Below are 18,747 nucleotides of genomic sequence, written 5' to 3' on the forward strand. Positions count from 1 at the left end.
CATATTGTGCTGCTGGAATGTTTACACCAAGAAAGCCAAAAATAACTTTCCAGTTGCTGCATACAGTAATCAAAGAAAACAAAGTACTCCAGCAATAGTGCATTATAAATGCATACCTTTTTAACAGCTACAGAAAAGACAAGGCAATGTGGAGACTCACCTGAGACCCAGAGTAATCAAACTCTCCTGCCTGTCCAATAGACAGGCCACCAGAACCCAGAATCAGGACCTTGCGAGGACGGACTATGTCACTCAGTGATGGAGAATTCTTATAAGTAAGCATTTCTGTTAGCATTTGTTTAACTGAAAAAAAAATTCAACCATTAATTTTTTTAATATACTTTCATTAGTGAATATTAAAAGTGCACATTTATTTTATGCCAGCATAAAAATCATATATTTGAGTCACTGGCACAAGTCTAATCAACTGAAATACATTTTTACTTAAAGTATACAGAAAGCAACTACTCCCTGCTGTTTCTTTAGAGTATATTCACTTCCATCGTTTCAGCAATGTGCTAGACTAAAAATAATTACGGAGCTCTGTGATGATAGCTACTTTTTCAAATCAATACCAAAGCATCAAGGGAACGCTCGCTTTATTTGACTGCCCCGCACTGCCATAGCAGGACAAAAGTAAACAATTGCAGAACCCCAGCAACAAATAATTCCGAATAAATGCAAAGATGTTAAAATTCCACATGGCTCACTCACAACACTAAGTCAAGCAGCGGTACCTCTACATGAGCAAACTCATCTCAGCCTGGAGTCAGCAAACAATTCCAGTGTAATGAGGAGAAAGGATGCAAAATAGCTCTACCAAGACCACATCAAAGTCCATTTCTGGATGCTACACCTCTGGAATACTTCTAAGCCAGGAGCAGTCCAGACACACAAAGAATACTGGTTTAAGACTGTAAGATACCAATGAGATGTACTGTTGTATTAACATACCATAAATGTACAAGTTGAAGTGCTTTCATAGTTATTACTTTCAGGATATTCTATCCACAGAAAGCCCGACCAGCTGGCTTGACATCCAGAGCTGTACTCCTCCTGAAGACATAACCTGACTACCCCCCCCCCCCCATCACAAAGTTTATTTATTTATTTATTGCAGTTTGTTTACCAGGATAGTCCATTGGGCCAAAATGAACCCGTTTTCAGTGGAGTCCTGGGGGGAAAAGCTCCAAAAATGTAGATACAGAATCAATCTAGCTAGGTTATATCTATCAACAATCTAGGTACAGCAGGTTATTAATGATAATTATACAGATGTAAAAGATTAAAGCAAATAATTTCAAAATAGTACAGCAAACAGAAATAATACAGACTTGTGATGAAACATACTGATGATACAGACTAACAGAAGGAATAGTACAAAGTCATTGCATATTAGGAAGCATAGACTTAAAGACCCAGTCTAGTACATTCTTTGCAAATACCATAGGAATAATAATGTGTGCGCTAGGGGAAAATAAGGAAACCAATACCATAGGAATAATAATGTGTGCGCTAGGGGAAAATAATAAGGAAACAAATACCATAGGAATAATAATGTGTGCGCTAGGGGAAAATAATAAGGAAACAAATACCATAGGAATAATAATGTGTGCACTAGGGGAAAATAAGGAAACAAATACCATAGGAATAATAATGTGTGCGCTAGGGGAAAATAATAAGGAAACAAATACCATAGGAATAATAATGTGTGCGCTAGGGGAAAATAATAAGGAAACAAATACCATAGGAACAGTAATGTGTGCGCTAGGGGAAAATAATAAGGAAACAAATACCATAGGAATAATAATTTGCGCGCTAGGGGAAAATAATAAGGAAACAAATACCATAGGAATAGTAATGTGTGTGTTGGGGAAAATAATAAGGAAACAAATACCATAGGAATAATAATGTGTGCGCTAGGGGAAAATAAGGAAACAAATACCATAGGAATAATAATGTGTGCGCTAGGGGAAAATAATAAAGAAGTTTAATGGAAAGAGAAGGAGAATGAAAATAGCCAGAGTTAGTTATGTGGGGTGGGAGCAAGAGCATTCCCACCGGGATGCTAGATATGAGTGAAGAGATCTTTTGAAAGTAAAATGGTTAGAGGTGGTGCGAATGGATGGTGGTAGGGAGTTCCAGAGGCGAGCTAGTCCATAGGACAGAAGGTTTTTGCCTGGGGGATGAGTAGGTTTGTACACTTCTAATAGATTTTGATTATTTGACCTTAATACTGTATCAGGTAGGTGCATTTTAAAGGCAGAAGAAAGGGAGGGACAGAGGGAGGGGTTGAGAATGAGCTTATGGGCAAGAGGTAGTTGAGTTTATGTGAGATGATTGGGTAGTTCTAGCCATTTTAGTTTTTGGAGAGAGGAGCAGTGGTGGGTGGAGGACTTATGGCTGGTAGCGAATTTGGCGATTTTGTTATAGCAAGAGGAAAGTTGCGTTTTTAAAGAGGACTGAAGATTAGTTAGGAGTGGGGCTCCATAGAGAAGGGAGGGGATAAGGAAGAAAATAGAGTGATTTTAGTGGCAGGTGTAAGGTAGTGATTTTGTCGGTAAAGCATACCTAGTTTTTGATGGGTTTTTTTGATATTTAGTTGTAGGTGGGAGTTGAATTTGAGCTGGTTGTCAATTTGGACCCCGAGTAACTTGGTCTCGGACACCAGTTCTAGAGGGGAGTTATTTTGACTAGTAATTGAGAATGTGTTTATATCAAAAGGAGTGACTTTAGAGGGGGTGAATATCATTAATTTGGTTTTGGAAGCATTGAGTGCAAGATGATTTCTTATCATCCATTGCTCTGAGGTAGAGAAGGCATCTTGTGTTAGTTTTAGGAGTGTGGGGATAGATGTGGCAGAACAGATAATAGTTGAATCATCTGCATATTGGATGATGTTTGAGAATGGGATAGATTTGTGGAAATCATTTATAAATATATTGAAGAGAAGGGGACCCAGTATGGATACTTGGGGAACTCCGGTAGGGTTACTAAGAAATGAGGAGGTGGCCTTTTTCCATTTTACTGCTTGATTTCTATTGGATAAGTAGCTGGAGAACCAATTCAAAGAGGAGGGAGATAGGTTAAGTTCTGAGAGTTTAGTTAAAAGCAGGCCGTGTGAGATAGTGTCAAAGGCCTTAGAGAGGTCAAGTAGTAGGGTAGAAACAATTAGGCCAGAGTCACGGGCTTTATTTACAGTTTCAAGGAAGGAGAGGAGGGCCATCATAGTGCTATGATTTGGTCTGAATCCATGTTGTGTGGGAGTTATAAGGTGATTATCTAAGAGATGTGGTAGGAGTTGAAGTTGGGACACACTTTTCTAGGAGTTTAGAAATGGGAGACAGGATAGCTATGGGACGGAAATTAGTAACATTATTATTGTTGCCACCTTTATGTAAAGGTATGATAAAGGCCTGTTTCCAGATTTGGGGTACTATACATTCTTGTATGGAGCGGTTGATTAAAATGCTAATGGGGTAGGCAATTGCTTCAGCAGCTATACTAAGAAAGTAAGAAGGGATGTTATCAGGAGCGTTGGTACATGGCTTCAATTTCAGAAGGAGTTTCTTTATAGTAGAAGTGGGTATAGGTTTTAATGAGAATAGAGGGGAGTCGGAAGAGGGGGAATTAGGGGGTGATGAAGATGATGATAAAGTTAGAGTAGAAGAGAAGGTAGAGGATAGAGAATTGGTAGATGGGAATGAGGGAGTAATAGCAGTGTAGGATAAAGTGTTGGTAGGGGAGGGTGGGTATTGGGGAGTGTATTGGTGTTAGAGAATGAAGAGGTCAATTTGGAAATAGATTCAATAAAAAGAGAGTTAAATTGTGTAGCCAAGTCTAATTCAGGAGCATTAGGGTCAGGGGTGGGGGTATCTGGTTTGCTGGGGTTAAGAAGAGTAGAGATACCTTTCCAGAATTTCTGAGGGTTGGTTTTATTATTGTTTTGGAGTATAGAGAAGTAGTTTTGTCGATCTGAGATGATGAGCTTTACTTTATTTCGAAGCGTTTAGCAGCTTAACAGGGTTATTGGTCAATGACATTGCCAGATCTTTCTTTCACTGGTAAAGCAAGTGAGAAGATGACAGCAACAAAGTCCAGGTGGACCACTAGAGAATCTCCCTGTGTTAGAAGCCTACTCCAGAGGTTCCCCCAAGCACAATTTCTGGGAAGTATGGCAAAGTTGAAATAAAAGGGGACCTCATAGGCAGACAACATAGAAGATGAAAACTGGATCAACTGGGTACCCACCCCAACTTAATGATCAAAAGAGAGAGAGAGGGTGGAAGGGAACATAGGCTGTAACAGTGAACAATCTAGCATCTACACTTGTTAAATCACAAACATAACAGTACTACAAACATACTAGACACTGTTGCAGTCACTACTTAGGAAAATTCCCAAAGCAAAAAAAAAAAAAAAGAGTTAAGAAAGAAAAAAAAAAGGCGGCGGGGGGGGGGGGGGGGGGCTAGTTTAAGAAAGCAAACCTAGCAGGAGTGCAAAGTGAAACCCTGCACTAGCTCTAGAAGCAGCCCCCAGTATGTAGCATCTACAGAACGCAAGCAAGAAAAGAGCAGACAGCTGCTTCTAGGACAAGCTACATGTTAACATCTCTAAGAAAAGTTGTGGTAGCCATTGCGGCTCTAGCAGAAAGGACTTTTACATGTCCATTGACAGACCTGTACAAGCACAGTAGCAATAAATATAATATGCGAACCAACGACCATTTGCTAACTGGTTATCCTCAATTGCCCTTTGTCACGGACACAAATAACTGGTCCATCCAACTCTTTAATCCTCCGCAAGCTAAATCACAGCTGCTTATGCACACATCTAAAAAATGGTTCTCCCTTATTTTGTGGGCTAGAAAAAAGTTAAATAACTTGTCTCGAGTGATAGGAAAACTACGTCATGACTTTAAGCATAAAAGATGGGCTACTATGAAGGGACAACCTGCCCTGGTGGAAAACTAAAAGGGGCCCCCTGCACACAAAAGTCTAGAGTTTTTAACTCCTTCTAGTTGAAGTAACAGCCAGCAAGAACAGAAAATTACAAGACAAGACCTGCAAGAAGCAGATGGCTTCAACAAGGCTAAGGCACTTTCTCCTAAACACAGTTAGTATACCATTCTGATGAAATTTCCTTTCCTGAAGGTACAAGCTAAAAATCCATTTTAATCTACAGTTTCACCATAGGAGGTTGGGAGGGGGTCCATGGCCAGGCAGGCTGAGATAGCAGGAACATGAGCCTTTAAAGTTATGTATGAAGAGCCCATTTTGAAAAGGTCTGAAAAGTAACCCAGGATGATTTCTACTTTTGCAATAACTGGGTCCTGGTGCCTGAGAAGCAACAAAAGGAGAAACTTTTCCACTTCACAAGGTATGAGGCCTTGGCCAAAAGAAAAGCTACCATAATGGATTTTGGTCTCTTCTTGGTTTTATTACCCTAGGAATCAAGGGTAAAGGGGAGAGGAAAAGCATAAAACAATTGTGTCCATTTGAGACAGAATGCAGCAGAACCTTGTAATTTGCCTGTTCAGAGGTGAAGTAAAGAAGGCTCACTTCTGACATATCCCACATCTTGCTCAAGTGCAGAAAGACCTCTCTAACATCCAATCAGAAGACTGACCTGCACAAGCCATTTGCCAGCACTTTTTTTGGGAAGAAAAAGTAGGCTGATAGAGTTATATATACCCCTTGGGCTAATTACCATGCTTGCATAAGAGCCTGCATGGTATGTATAAATGAGTAACACAATGTTGGTTGATTTATCACATCACTGCTGTAGTGCGTCAGGACATGGAAGACCACTTTTTACCCACAACTGACTGAAAACTTTTAATGCCCGAATGACAGCCATCATTTCCTTCACATTAATGTGCTTCTCTCTCATTGTTCAGTCCAAAGTCCCTTGGGCTTTAACTATGCCCACACAGATCCCTCAGGCTAGATAACAGAAGTCTGTGGAGAGTGTCACAGTGGGAGGTGCTGTGTTGACTGGCATTCCCAGACTGAGTCGCAACCATCCTACCTACAATAAGCTTGCTTGCATGAAGCAAGCAAGTAGGTGAATCTTTGCTTCCAGTGGGGTGTAGTTACCAGCTGTTTCTGTGGTGCCACTGCTGCTTCTCTATGTGCAAGCAAGCTAAGGACATCAAGACACAGGAAACCATGATGTCTAGCCACTCTGAGGAGCCCCTGACTGACATCACCTTGTGACCCATGATGCACTTTTCATACAGGATCAGACAGATAACCTTGTCCATGGGGAGGACAGCTCTGTGTAGGTCTGTGCTCATGAACATCCCCAAGACCAGGCCCATTTATTTTATTTTTTTTATTGATCATTTGTTGACCGGGAAAGTCCGACTAGGTTCCACAGAGCCTGTTTTCAGTAGAGGCCCAGGGAGAAATGCTCCAGATGCATGTCTTTGTAATGTGGGAGGAAACCGGAGTACCCGGAGGAAACCCACGCGAACACAGCGAGAACATGCCAACTCCACACAGAAGGCACCCCAGCCGAGAAACGAACCGGAGAACCTCTTGCTGTGAGGTGACAATGTTAACCACTGCACCACTGTGCCGCCCTTTGGGGGATGAAAAAGGACTTCAGACAGATGGAGAAGCCCAGGCTCATGAAACAGCTTGTAAGAAAATACAAAGCCTTATGAATTCTCTTCAAAGAATCTGCTTGTATGAGAGTCGTCCAAATTAGGATAAATACAAATGTCCTCCGCTCTAAAAGAAATGCTATTAATGGAGTAGGACATCTGGTAAAGACAGAGTGCAGTAGACAAACCAAACTGCAAGTAAATACTTATCGCCTTATTTATGCAAACTGAAGAATTTCAATGGTCTTTGCCAATGGGTTGTGAAGTATATTTTATGTCTAGCATGCATGTGCAGACTTGAAGGGATATCACAGGGAGAGGGAGGAGTAGCATCTTGAAATTTCTGAACAATGGAAAAGTTGTTTTAATGGGGATGGAAACAATACGGGTCCCCATGCGTCTTCATTTCCTGGTATCAAGAACAGAAGCAAGTAGTTTCTGCTTTCCCCAGATACACTTTCCATGGCTGCTTGCTCCAATGGATCACTCTACAGGAAATGCACAAGAGTAAGTTGGTGTCCTAGAACAGGGGAAACCCCTCTGCACTTTGGTAATTTTAGAAACCACAAAGCATAATTTTGCTAATAATGTTTATGACCCACTAATCCTTAGTAATGTTTACCAAATTCTGAACAAAAAAAAAAAGAGACGACTTCCTAGTCATTTGGGGGGGATGAAAGAAAGGCTACGAAAGAAGGTTGGGCTTTGGATGAAGAGGGTGGCATTCCAGATGAGTCTTGGCTGCTCCCTCTGGGAGGCAGACTCTTGGGTTTAACTTGCCATTCTTTTCAGATTTTAGCTTTTCTTTTACCCATCTTCCTTTAGTCTTGCTTGAGGTACTAGGGAAAATTCTTAACTGGGCAGTTTTTGCTCAATTTTGATGCCTGGGATTGAAAGAACTGCCTCACGAACTGCACACTTATTTTCAAGACTGGAGAAGGCACATCTCCACTCAGGGTCTTTGTCTAGTCGTGCATTTAGGAAGTTTGTCTTCACATGGTACTGTAGGGTCTTTTCTTCAAATACCACATACAGTAGCTGTTGCCCTACACAATGCATCCACAGCATCATATCCACATTTTTGGAGTACTCTACCATGTCAAAAGAGAAGTCACTTAACCTTAGCTGCTTCAGATCCTTATCTGATATGTACGCTGTTCTCAGGTCTCACCTTCTTCCAGCAGTTTGCTGATTAAGTGTGTGGGTCTTGCAGTTGAATATTTTGAAGGACAGGATAGCAGAGCTGTAAACATTCTTCCCAAGTAGAGCACTGTTTTTCCTTTGAGTGGTAAATGGATTCCTAAAAGAAGAGGTAAATCCTTTGCTGGAATCTTTGGACACCACAGCTTGGTCCCAAGTTAGGGCATCCTTGTACAGACACTTATGGGAATCCTTTACTATGTAAAAGCAGTCAGGCCTCCTGGGAGCAGGGGGATGAAGGAATATGGCTCTGCAGATGCAATAATCAACACATCATCTAGGACATCCACAACTGTAGGAAAAACAAGCACCCCTGATGCAAGGCAGGCAAGTAAAAATTATACATCTGAGATGTGCTTCTGAACACTCTTCAGGTTCCAAGTGGAACTATTCCTTCGTCTTATGAAGAATTTTCCCAAAGGAAACACCTCTGGTAGACAGGAGAGGATAAGGCACATGGTGTCAGACTCAAAGAGCAGCAAGAGCTATTTGTCCCATACAGGCCAGCTCACCTCCTCTTCCCTGCAGGGACTCAAGACACCTCAGGTATTCCTAGAGCTAGCCGACTGGAGTGCAGGAAGAACATGAAACCCTGACCCCACTGAAAAAGTTGCTGTGAAAACACCTGGGATATGGATGGGACCAAGGCACCACCCAGAGTAGGCTGGATGCAAGCTGGCTGCCACTGGTTTTAGCCTGCAGTACTCAGCTTTGGAAAGAACCACCTTGGTTCATGGGCAGATAACTAAGACTTCATGCTGGCCCCTGGAAACCGCCCTACAGACAGACCATGAGAACACCCCCCCCCCCCCTTTTGGTACAAGGGCGCAATTTTTTTGACACCAAGGGCCAACCTGCATCAGAAATCATGCTAGGGTCTTCAGTCAGTAAGGACATGCAGAAAGCCAACAGCATGGTAGCCTGCATAGCAGTCATACTAGTGGTCTTGTTGACTAAGAGGAGCTACAGAAACTCTGCTGTGCCTACAGAGTCTGGTCAGAATGTCTTCATGTCCTGAAGTTTCTACCCATATCTATTAATGAAATACTTTCTTTGAAAGAAGGCTCCTGGAGGTCTTCACTTATGCCACACTGGTCTGGAACCAGGCACACATTCCTCTATCTCTGAGTGTCCCAGGTAAAACTAACACATTGCGGTCCTGTGTCCAAATCAAGTTTATGGCATGAGGCAGAAAAGTCAAAGGGACTATAAGTTCATGAGTAATCAGTCTCCTGCAGACCAAGCACTTGTAAACATTACTGGAAGAGCCCAAATCGCATTAACTATCAGACAGCAATACAATAATGCAAGAAAACCCTCTAAGCTTCAGTTATCTTTCTTCTGTAAGCAGGCCAACCAACAGACTGACGACACTCAGACCAAACACTGCAGGGAACTACATGGCAAGAAAGATCTGACTATTGTCAGCTGGTGCCCATCTTACACTGCAGAAAAATCCTTGCATGACTGAGGGAGGACGTCAGCTGAAGCCTTGGGGTGAAGGCACAACCCTGGAATTTGGGCCACCCAGTCAGGCTATTTGTGGGCAGAATACCCCCCACCCCCAAAATGAGAGAAGAGATAATGCACTATCTAGTCTTGGGACCTCCTGCCATGCAGCACCTCACAGCCAGCCCAAATACCAGAGTCTTAAAACCTTCAGCATCTGGTGGATGACTTTACTGGGCAACATCAGGACATTGGTGGTATAAAGGGTTGGTTGGTACCACTATATCCAGGGTATCAAAATCTCAATGTTCCTTAAGTGAATGACAGCTGTCCCTTTGTTGAAAGAAGGAAGGTGGGGTGGAGAAGATGACCGGTAGGACACACACAACAACCCAAGGGGCAGAAGGATCAAGAGGCAGGAGGGGGAGAAAGGCACCATAACATTAATTACTCAAACATCTGCAGATATGCTAAGTTACTACACAACTACACTATAATTTTTGTAGTCCGTGTTGCAGTGCTAGCTTTCGGAGTTCTCCCAAGATGTATCTTATTAAGGTGGCTGAACAGCATTCTGTGCCAGGGATACTAGGCTCTACAGGATGGTAGAAGCAAACCCAGGTCTGGACCAAGAGATAGCTCCAAGGAGGTAATGTTTAGTGAAGCTACTTCCAGGATGGACTGAGTTGGTATCCCCTTCAAAAATGCTGTGGCTGCTGCCTTAGCCCTGGTGGAATAAGCTCCAATTTCTATAGCAAAAGGACATACAAGAAAGATAGACATTCTGAGATGGTAAACTTCAGCTCCTCTCTCACCTTCTACAAATGACACCTAAAGTTGATAAACTATTTGGAAAACTAGTACTGTAGCACTAGAACCTTAGTTCTGTGCACATCCAATGAGTGTAGAATTCTCTCCAACTTGTTCTGGGGACTTGAAAAGTATACAGAAGGTGTATAGCCTGGTTAAAGGACATTTCTGATACCACCGTAGGCATGGAGGAATAGTTAGGTTCTCAAAGTTACTCTGTTATGGTGAAAAATTAGAAAGGATACCTTGCACATTAAGTGCTTGTAGTTCAGATAAACACCTGGCTGAAATGGCTGCCAGTAGCAGGGCAGTTATCCATGCAAGTAGTTTAAGGGGAGCCAAAGCTGATAGCTGAAGAGGTGGAAGTGTTACTTTCCAGAGAGCAATTTAGGTCCCAATTGGGTGCAGGCTTTACTGTTGGATGCCTGATATTTAATATCACTTTTATAAACTGCTTCATGGACAGACTAACGCATATAGGAAATGGCAAGGGTAGACAGGCATATGTGGCCAAAGCATACAACTGAACAAGTCTTCACTGTATAGGGGGAAGAGGTATTCTAGTACCTGTATTAGCCTAACTCTGGCAGGCAGAATACCTTTCGTCATGCACGGAAAACCTTTTTCACTTCATTAAACAGGATTTTCTGTCCTCTGTGAAAATTGTTAGTACTTCTGAAACAGATTGGTTATGCATAAGTTCCAGGCAATCACTCAAGCTGTCAGATTAAGTGTTCCTCAGGTTGGGATGGATGACAGACCCCATGTTTTGAGGGGAGCATGTGGATAGTTAGACCAGCGTTTTGCTGGTATGCAGCAGCCCAAGGGAGATTACACTGAAAGTAGCTTTCAGCTGACAGTAACTGCTGCCCTTTCTTCACTGCTGTGCAACTTTGAAGTTAGTATATATAACTTGGTTGGGGGAATGCAACTTTTGTTGCTGTCCAGTGGAAGTGGCTTTCTGTAAATATTTGGTGGTGGTGGTGCTACGGTAGTGTTGTCATCTCACAATAAGAAGTTGTCCTGTTCGATTCTCAGCTAAAGCATCTTGTGTGTGGAGACGTGCGTGAATGGGCGTACCTTTGTTGAAGGTTGTACGTCAGGGCTGGCAACTCTGTATGCAAAAATCTACTGCCAATCATTAGCGGACCGGAGTCCCGCTGTGGCGACCCCTAACCGGGAAAAGCCAAAAGATACAACAACATTGGTAGTCTGGGACATTTTGTACAACAAATGACAAAAATCCATTTTGAGTCAGGTCATCCACAAACTGGGTGAATGTCTGGGTTCTCTTCTCACTTACGGTGAGAAGGAAGAACAAGTGTTACCTAGGCCAATAAGGAGCAATTGGCATCATTCTTGGCCCATCTGCTCTCACTTCTGCAACACCATGTGTATGAGTAGTGGATAGAAGGCCTAAAGAAAGAAGTCTGTCAAGGTGAAGGAAAAGGGATGCGTTTTCCATGCCTCTTTCTGTGAGGTTCTTTAACAAAACTTGCTGATCTACTTACTGAGGAAGCAAAAAAGGTGCATCTTTGCACACACCATTTCTGTGCCAGATCCAGAAATACTTATTTTTTTAGCATCCATTCATTATGGTCTAGAAGGAATCTGCTTAGTCTGTCTGCTAGCAGGTTGTCCCAGACCTGGGATGTACAAGGCTAGACATGTCATACCCAGTTGCTGAAATACCTGCCATAACTCTAACGCCAATATTCACAAGTGGCAGAAATTCCCCCAAATTGCTGATGTACCACCACATCATGGTTGCAATTTCTGTCATCATCTTTACAGCTCCTAGTATCAACTTTTCTTTGGATGCTTTCATTGTCAGAATAACGGTCATCTTTTACTTTATGTTGATGTACTGGAATGCTAGGTATATGTTGTATGCCCCTTGAACTCTAACGTTCTCTAAGTATGCCCCTCAAGTCAGGCACAAATGGTCTTCGGTTGGGGTCAAGTCTGCCTCTAGGAGCTTGAAAGGACCTACTTAGCATGCCTTGCTGTTCTTCTACCAAAGGATCTCCCTTTTCATGCATGGGAAGAGAGGAATTGGCATTTTCAAAGACTGCTGGCGTTGGGGGTAGTACTTTTTTTTTTTTTTTGTAAGGAACCACTGTAGTTTTCTAGTGTAGTTTTGCTAGGGGAAACATCACAATACACAATGTCACATACCATAGCATTTTCAGGAATTCCCTTACTGTTACAGTCTAAAGATCGCTCTGGTACAGGTGGTATTCTGAGTGAACACAACCTTGTCTCTTGACACAAAGACCTTCTGTTGATGAGAGTCCAAGTCTGAGCATCCAGGCAGGTAACCCAGGTGCTAGGTGGCTTCTGGAAATTTAGGGTTAGGCCTACTTCCTGCAAGCAATCCATGGTGAATTGCATAGCTGATGTAAGTTCTGGGAGAGATGTAGCCCAGATCAAACAACTGCATATAAATAAGGGTAATTCTGGGGCCCCTTGGTTCTGCAAAATGACAGATGTATGGTGCCACTAATTGCAAGCACCATGGGTGCAGTAGATAAGCAAAACAATGAGGCACAAAACTTAGCGAGGGAACCGCCCCCTTGAACCATAAGAAGGTACAGTTGTGTACACTTACCATAAATGTAGACGTTCGAGTGCATTCACTGTTGCAGTCATCACTTTTGGGTTATCTGCTTGCAGTAACCTTCAGGTCGGCCTGATTGAAAGTCTTGGGTCCTGCGTCAGTTGCTGTCTCTTCTTCCGTGACATCAGGGGTATACAACATGCAACAGACACCAATACATCAGTTTTTCTTGCCCCCCAATGGGAAGCAATTAAATAAATATACAAGTATATACCTCCAACAAAAAAGCAAATACACCAAAAAGCTTTTAAGCATAAAAAGGAAAGTAGAGGTACAGCCAAAAGAAGTCAGGGGGTTGGAGGGAGGGTAACCAGGACTGCAACAGTGAATACACTCGAACATCTACATTTATGATGTGTACACTACTGTACTATGTTCTTTGTGTTTCATGGTTGCAGTCACCACATTTGGGTAGATTCCCAAAGCTAAGGTTGGGAGGAGGAAATTAGATAGCATTAGGACCAGCTAGAAGGCCCTGCAAGACTGCCGTGGCAAAGCCAGCTCTGGATTTAGAGAAAATTGGCAAATGATAATGCTTGGTGTAAGTATGTACAGAACTCCAGGTAGCAGCTTCTAGGATGTCCCTGGCCTCTGAGAAAGGTTGTAGAGGTAGATGCAGCCCTGGTAGAGTGGGGTCTGATGCCCTGTGGGATAGATTTTCCATGGTGCTTATAGCAGAAATGAATGCAATGGCCTATCCATTTAGAAATGGTTTGCTTTGAAATAGCCTTCCCCTCTGTCCCTGCAGCAAATGCCACCAACAGTTGTTCAGATTTCCTTTGAGGTTTAGTCCTGTCCAAGTAGAATCTAAGTTGCCTGTGCACATCTAAGGAGTGCAGTATTTGTTCCCCTTTGTTCTGTGGATTAGGAAAGAAGGTTGGCAAATGAATGGACTGAAAGAGCCACACTGGAAGCCATCTTGGGCATGAAGGATGGATTGGTTGAGGGACACCCTGTCCGCATGAAATTTGATGAAAGGCTCCACTGCCATAAAGGTCTAATTCAGATAGCCTTCTTGCTGAAGTGATTGCTAAAAAAAAGTTGTTTTTCAAGAAAGAAATGGAGGAAGAGTGAGTTTCTCCAAGACAATTTATGGTCCCAGGCTGAGGTTGGAGCTCTCCTGGGTGGTCATAAATGTTTTGCCCCTCTGAGGAACTGCTTGAGCAGTGAATGAAAGAGGAGGAGATTCTGTGTTATAATGAGCTGAAATGGCTGAGGGGTGAATTTTGGAGGAAAAAGACAGGCCCTTGTAAAGCACCTTAGTTAAGTACTGTAAAATCTTAGGTAAATTGGGCGCTGCTGTGCTCATCCCTAGAGATTGGTTCCAGGCACAAAATCTTTTCCATTTTTCAGCATAATATTTTCTAGTACTAGGGCTCCTTCTCTCTAAAATTATATCCATCACTGGTTTACAGCCAGGCTGCTAGGTTCAGTGTTTGAAGCAGAGGGTGCAGAATTTGGGTCTCCTGCTGAGACAACAGGGAAGGAATCTGAGGCAGATGCCATGGGGCCAACCGTGACATACTGCGCAAGACGGGGTACCAGTGTTGGCGTGGCCAGTCTGGTGCGATCAAAATCGTCCTTGGTTTGTCCTGTTTGATCTTTAGTAGTACTGTGGAGAGCAGAGGCAGAGGAGGGAAGGCATAAACTGATGGGTTTTTCCAGCTGAAGAACAGAGCACCACTTTCCAAGCTTGTCTGTGGGGAGCCCTTGTGCAAAATTTGTTCAAATGATAGTTCTGGGGGGAGGCAAACAGGACTGTATCTGGGCTCCCCCCCATTTGCTTGTCAAAATGTTGAAAATCCTTCATTCCAGTTTCCACTTGTGTGGGTCTATGAAGTTTCTGCTTAGTCCGTCTGCCAGTGTATTTAAATTTCCCTGGCAGGAATTGAGCTTGTAGATGCACTTGGTAGCTCAAGGCTGTGTTCCACATTGCCATGGCTAGTCTACAGAGGGGGTAAGAATGTGCCCCCACCCCGCTTGTTTATGTACCACACAACAGTGGTGTTGTCCATCTACCATTAGTTGTCCTGGAAGAATGTGGTCCTTGAAGGCAGTCAGAGCATTCTGTACAGCTAACATTTCTTTTTGATTGATATGCAGGTGCATTTGACTTGGGTTCCAGTTGCCCTGAATGCACTTCCCTGCCAGGTGAGGCCCCATGCATAGTCTGATGTGTCTGTTAGGGTTTGGGTGGCAGGGGGTAGTGTGAATGGTTGTCCTTTGTTTTGGTGGCTGGCCTCTGCCCACCAAAGGAACTCTAGGCGTAGGCAAGGTATGATAGGAATCATTGCTTCTAGATCCTGAGAATGTTGACACCATAAGCTTCTTAGATACCATTGTAGTATCCTCATATGCAGTCTTGCATATGGAATTAGAAGAATGCATGAGGCCATGAACACCAAGGCTTGCAGTATTTGCCTTGCAGATAACAGGGTTTTTGTGGCCACTTGTCTGAAGTAGGCTGTCAAATTAATTTGTTTCTCTGGCATGAGGAAAGCCATCTGCGAAGTCGTATTCAAGCTTGTTCCCAGGAATATAATTTGTTGACAGGGTACCAGGCCTGATTTCTTCAGTTTATGGTGTACCCCAGACAAGTTAGCACCCTTTGTACAAAGGCCAGATGATTCAAAAGTATGTCCCGGCTTTCTGCCTGTAATTAGACAACCGTCCAGGTATGGGTATATTTGAATATTTCTTTGCCTGCAAAATGCAATAACTGGAGCTAGGCACTTTGTGAATACCCTGGGCGCAGTAGATAAGCCAAAGGGCAGTGCAGAGAAAGTACAGTTGTGTACCTACCATAAATCTAGATGTTAGAGTGTATTCACTGTTGCAGTCAATTACACTTGGGTTATCCTGCTGGCAGGCTACCCGCAGTCAGCCTGAATTCCAAAGTCCTGGTCCGGCATCGGTTGCCGTCGCCTCTTCCTTGACGTCAGTGCACCAGGGGTATAAAAGATGCAACCGACGCCATTTTCTTCAGTTTTTCTTGCCCCAGACGTCAAGTGCCACCAGAAGGGTAGGCTAAAAAATTATGCCAATAACAAAGCATCCACTAAAATAACACAATAATCTACAAGCAAATACACCACATAGGTTGTATAGTATAGAGAAACATAGATAAGTCCCAGCAAAGAAAGGGGGGTGGTGGATGGGTAACCTGGACTGCAACAGTGAATACACTCTAATATCTACATTTATGGTAGGTACACAACTGTACTATGTTCATAGTGTTTCACTGTTGCAGTCATTACTCTTGGGTTGAATCCCAAAGCTGAGGATGGGTGGCTGAGCTAAATAGGATTAGGAGAGGCTATGAGGCCCTGCAGAACTGCAGTGGTGAAGCCTGCTCTGGATTTAGAGTAAAGAGATAAATGGTAGTGCTTTGTAAAAGTGTGCACTGAACTCCAAGTTGCAGCCTCCAAAATGTCCTTAGTTGGTACTCCTCTGAGGAAGGCTGCTGAAGTAGCTGCTGCTCTGGTTGAGTGTGGCCTGATGCCCTTAGGCACTGATTTGCTATGTTGAGAATAGCAGAAACGAATGCAGTGGCCTATCCATTTGAAAATAGTCTACTTTGAGATGGCCTTTACTTGAGATCCTGCAGCATATGCCACGAAGAGTTGCTCAGATTTTCTGAAAGCTTTAATTTTGTCCAAGTAGAAGCATAGCTGTCTGTGTATATCCAAAGAATGTAGAAGTCTCTCCCCCCTATTCTGTGGGTTTGGATAAAAGGTAGGCAAAATGAATAGTTTGATTAAGAGCCACACTGGACACTATCTTAGGCATAAATGTTGGGTTTGTCCTCAGAGAAACCCTGTCCGGATGGAAAATTATAAAAGGTTCAACCACCATTAGTGCCTGTAACTCAGACTCTTCTTGCTGAAGTTATAGCTAAGAGAAGAGCTGTTTTCCATAAGAATTTTCTCTCAGCTGTATTGGCTGGCTCAAAATTAGGCAGTGTGAGTTTTAAGACAAAATTGAGGTCCCATGCAGGTATTGGTGCTCTCCTTGGGGGTCTTATGTTTTTGGCCCCTCTGAGGTACTGCCTTAGTAGTGGATGTGAAAAAATAGGTAGGTCCGTACTGTAATGAGCTGAAATGGCAGAGGCATGAATTTTAATCGATGAAAAGGATAGGCCTTTGTCCCACATATCAGTTAGGTATTGTAAAATTTGAGGAATATTTAGTACAAGCATGTCAATTCATTGTGCCTGGTTCCAAGCACAAAATCTCTTCCACTTTTCTGCATTTGATTTTCTGGTGCTGGGCCTCCTGGCCTCCAGAACAACATCCATAACTGTTTTGGAGAGAGGTGTGTTCTGAATGGTTACATTATCCGCCATGCAGCCAGATTTACGGTTTTGAGTTGGTTGAGCAGTATCCGATTGTTCTGTTGGGTCAGTAAAGGGGGAATTTGAGGCAGTGCCCAGGCTGGACCTTGAGACAAGCTCTTTAGGATTGGAAACCAGTGCTGGCATGGCCAGTCTGGGGCAATCTGAATCATTTTTTGCTTCTCTTGTCTGACCTTTAGGAGTACCTTGGGAGGAGAGGTAGTGGAGGAAAGGCATATACTGTAAGGTTTTTCCAGCTGAATGATAAAGCATCCACTTTCCATGCTAGCTTGTGATAAGTCCTTGTGCAGAATCTCTGTAGCTGACAGTTGTGAGGGGAGGTAAATAGATGTCTGGGCACCCCCATTTCCTTGTTATTACGCTGAAGATTTGTGGATCCAGTTTCCACTCGTGAGGATCCATGAGGTTTCTGCTTAGTTCATCTGCCAGAGTATTTGTCTTTCCTGGCAGGAATTGTCCTTGCAGGTGTACTTGATAAAGTCAGTGCTGTGTTGCACAAAATCATGGCTTGTCTGCAGAGGGGGGAGGAATGCGTGCCTCCCTGCTTGTTTATGTACCACATGACTGAAGTATTGTCCGTCTATCAGCAGTTGTCCTGGATGAAACAGATCCTTGAAAGCGGTCAGTGCATTTTGGACAGCCAGCATTTCTTTTAGATATGAAGATGCATCTGGCTTGTAGGCAAGTGCCCTGAATACATTTTCCTGCCATATGGGCCCCCCCAGGCATAATCTGACGCATCTGTTATTGTCTGCCTGGAAGTGGGTAAAGAGAAAGGCTGTCTCTTGTTGTGGTGACAAGCCTGTGCCCACCATCAAAACTCCTGTTGCAGGCAGGGAATGAGGGTAATTAATTTTTCCAGGCTGTGGCAATGTTGAGTCAAAACACTTTTAGATACCATTGTAGTTGCCTCATATGCAGTTTTGCATATGGAATTAACAGAACGCAGGATGCCATGAAGCCCAAAGCCTGCAGAATTGTTCTTGCAGATAACTGGGTTTTTGTTGCCAACATTTCGAAGTAAGAAGTCAGTTGCCTTGGTTTGTCTGGTGTGAGATAAGCCATCTGGGCAGTTGTAATTAAGCTTGCACCCAGGAATATTATCTCTTGAAAGGGCAGTAGTTTTGATTTCTTTTCATTTACTGTGTACCCTAGGCAAATTAGTAATCTTTTTACAAACACCAGATATTTTAGTAAAATGTCTTTGTTCTCTGCTTGAATAAGGCAGTTGTCCAAGTAGGGATATATTTGAATTACTCTTTGTCTGTAAAAAGCAATTACTGGTGCCAGGCATTTTGTGAAGACCCTGGGCGCAGTAGATAAGCCAAAGGGCAGTGCAGAGAATTGGTAGTGCATTGAGCCAGCTATGAATCCGAGGCATCTTCTGCAAGATTGTCTGACTGGGACATGCAGGTATGCCTCTTTTAGGTCCAAAGTTACAAGCCAAGCCTTCTTGCCCAGCATGGGCAGAAGCTGCTGCAGAGTTAACATTCTGAATTTTGGAACGTCTAGAAAAGTGTTTAGAATACACAGGTCCAGTATTGGTCTCCAGGCTTTGTCCTATCTGGGTACCAAGAAAAGTCATGAGTAAAATCCTTGTCCCTGCTCCTGTAGTGGTACTCGCTGAACAGCCCCCATGTCCATGAGAGATGAAACTTGCTTTTGTGCCTCTGCCCATCGATTGTGTGGCAGGTCTGGCATGCC

General features: G+C 43.2%; 1 protein-coding gene across 1 annotated transcript in view; it reads right to left on the reverse strand.

Moving 5' to 3' along the window:
- CAD (carbamoyl-phosphate synthetase 2, aspartate transcarbamylase, and dihydroorotase) overlaps positions 1-18,747 on the reverse strand; it is a gene marked incomplete in the record, with an annotated part of 2,299,829 nt that overhangs the window by 1,886,253 nt on the left and 394,829 nt on the right. The window contains 1 exon segment of the mRNA XM_044075466.1: positions 161-303. Coding sequence (XP_043931401.1) covers positions 161-303 — 143 coding nt within the window.

Source organism: Protopterus annectens, chromosome 6.part1 (genome assembly GCF_019279795.1).
Source record: "Protopterus annectens isolate FY-2018-M chromosome 6.part1, PAN1.0, whole genome shotgun sequence".
Lineage (NCBI taxonomy): Eukaryota > Metazoa > Chordata > Ceratodontiformes > Protopteridae > Protopterus > Protopterus annectens.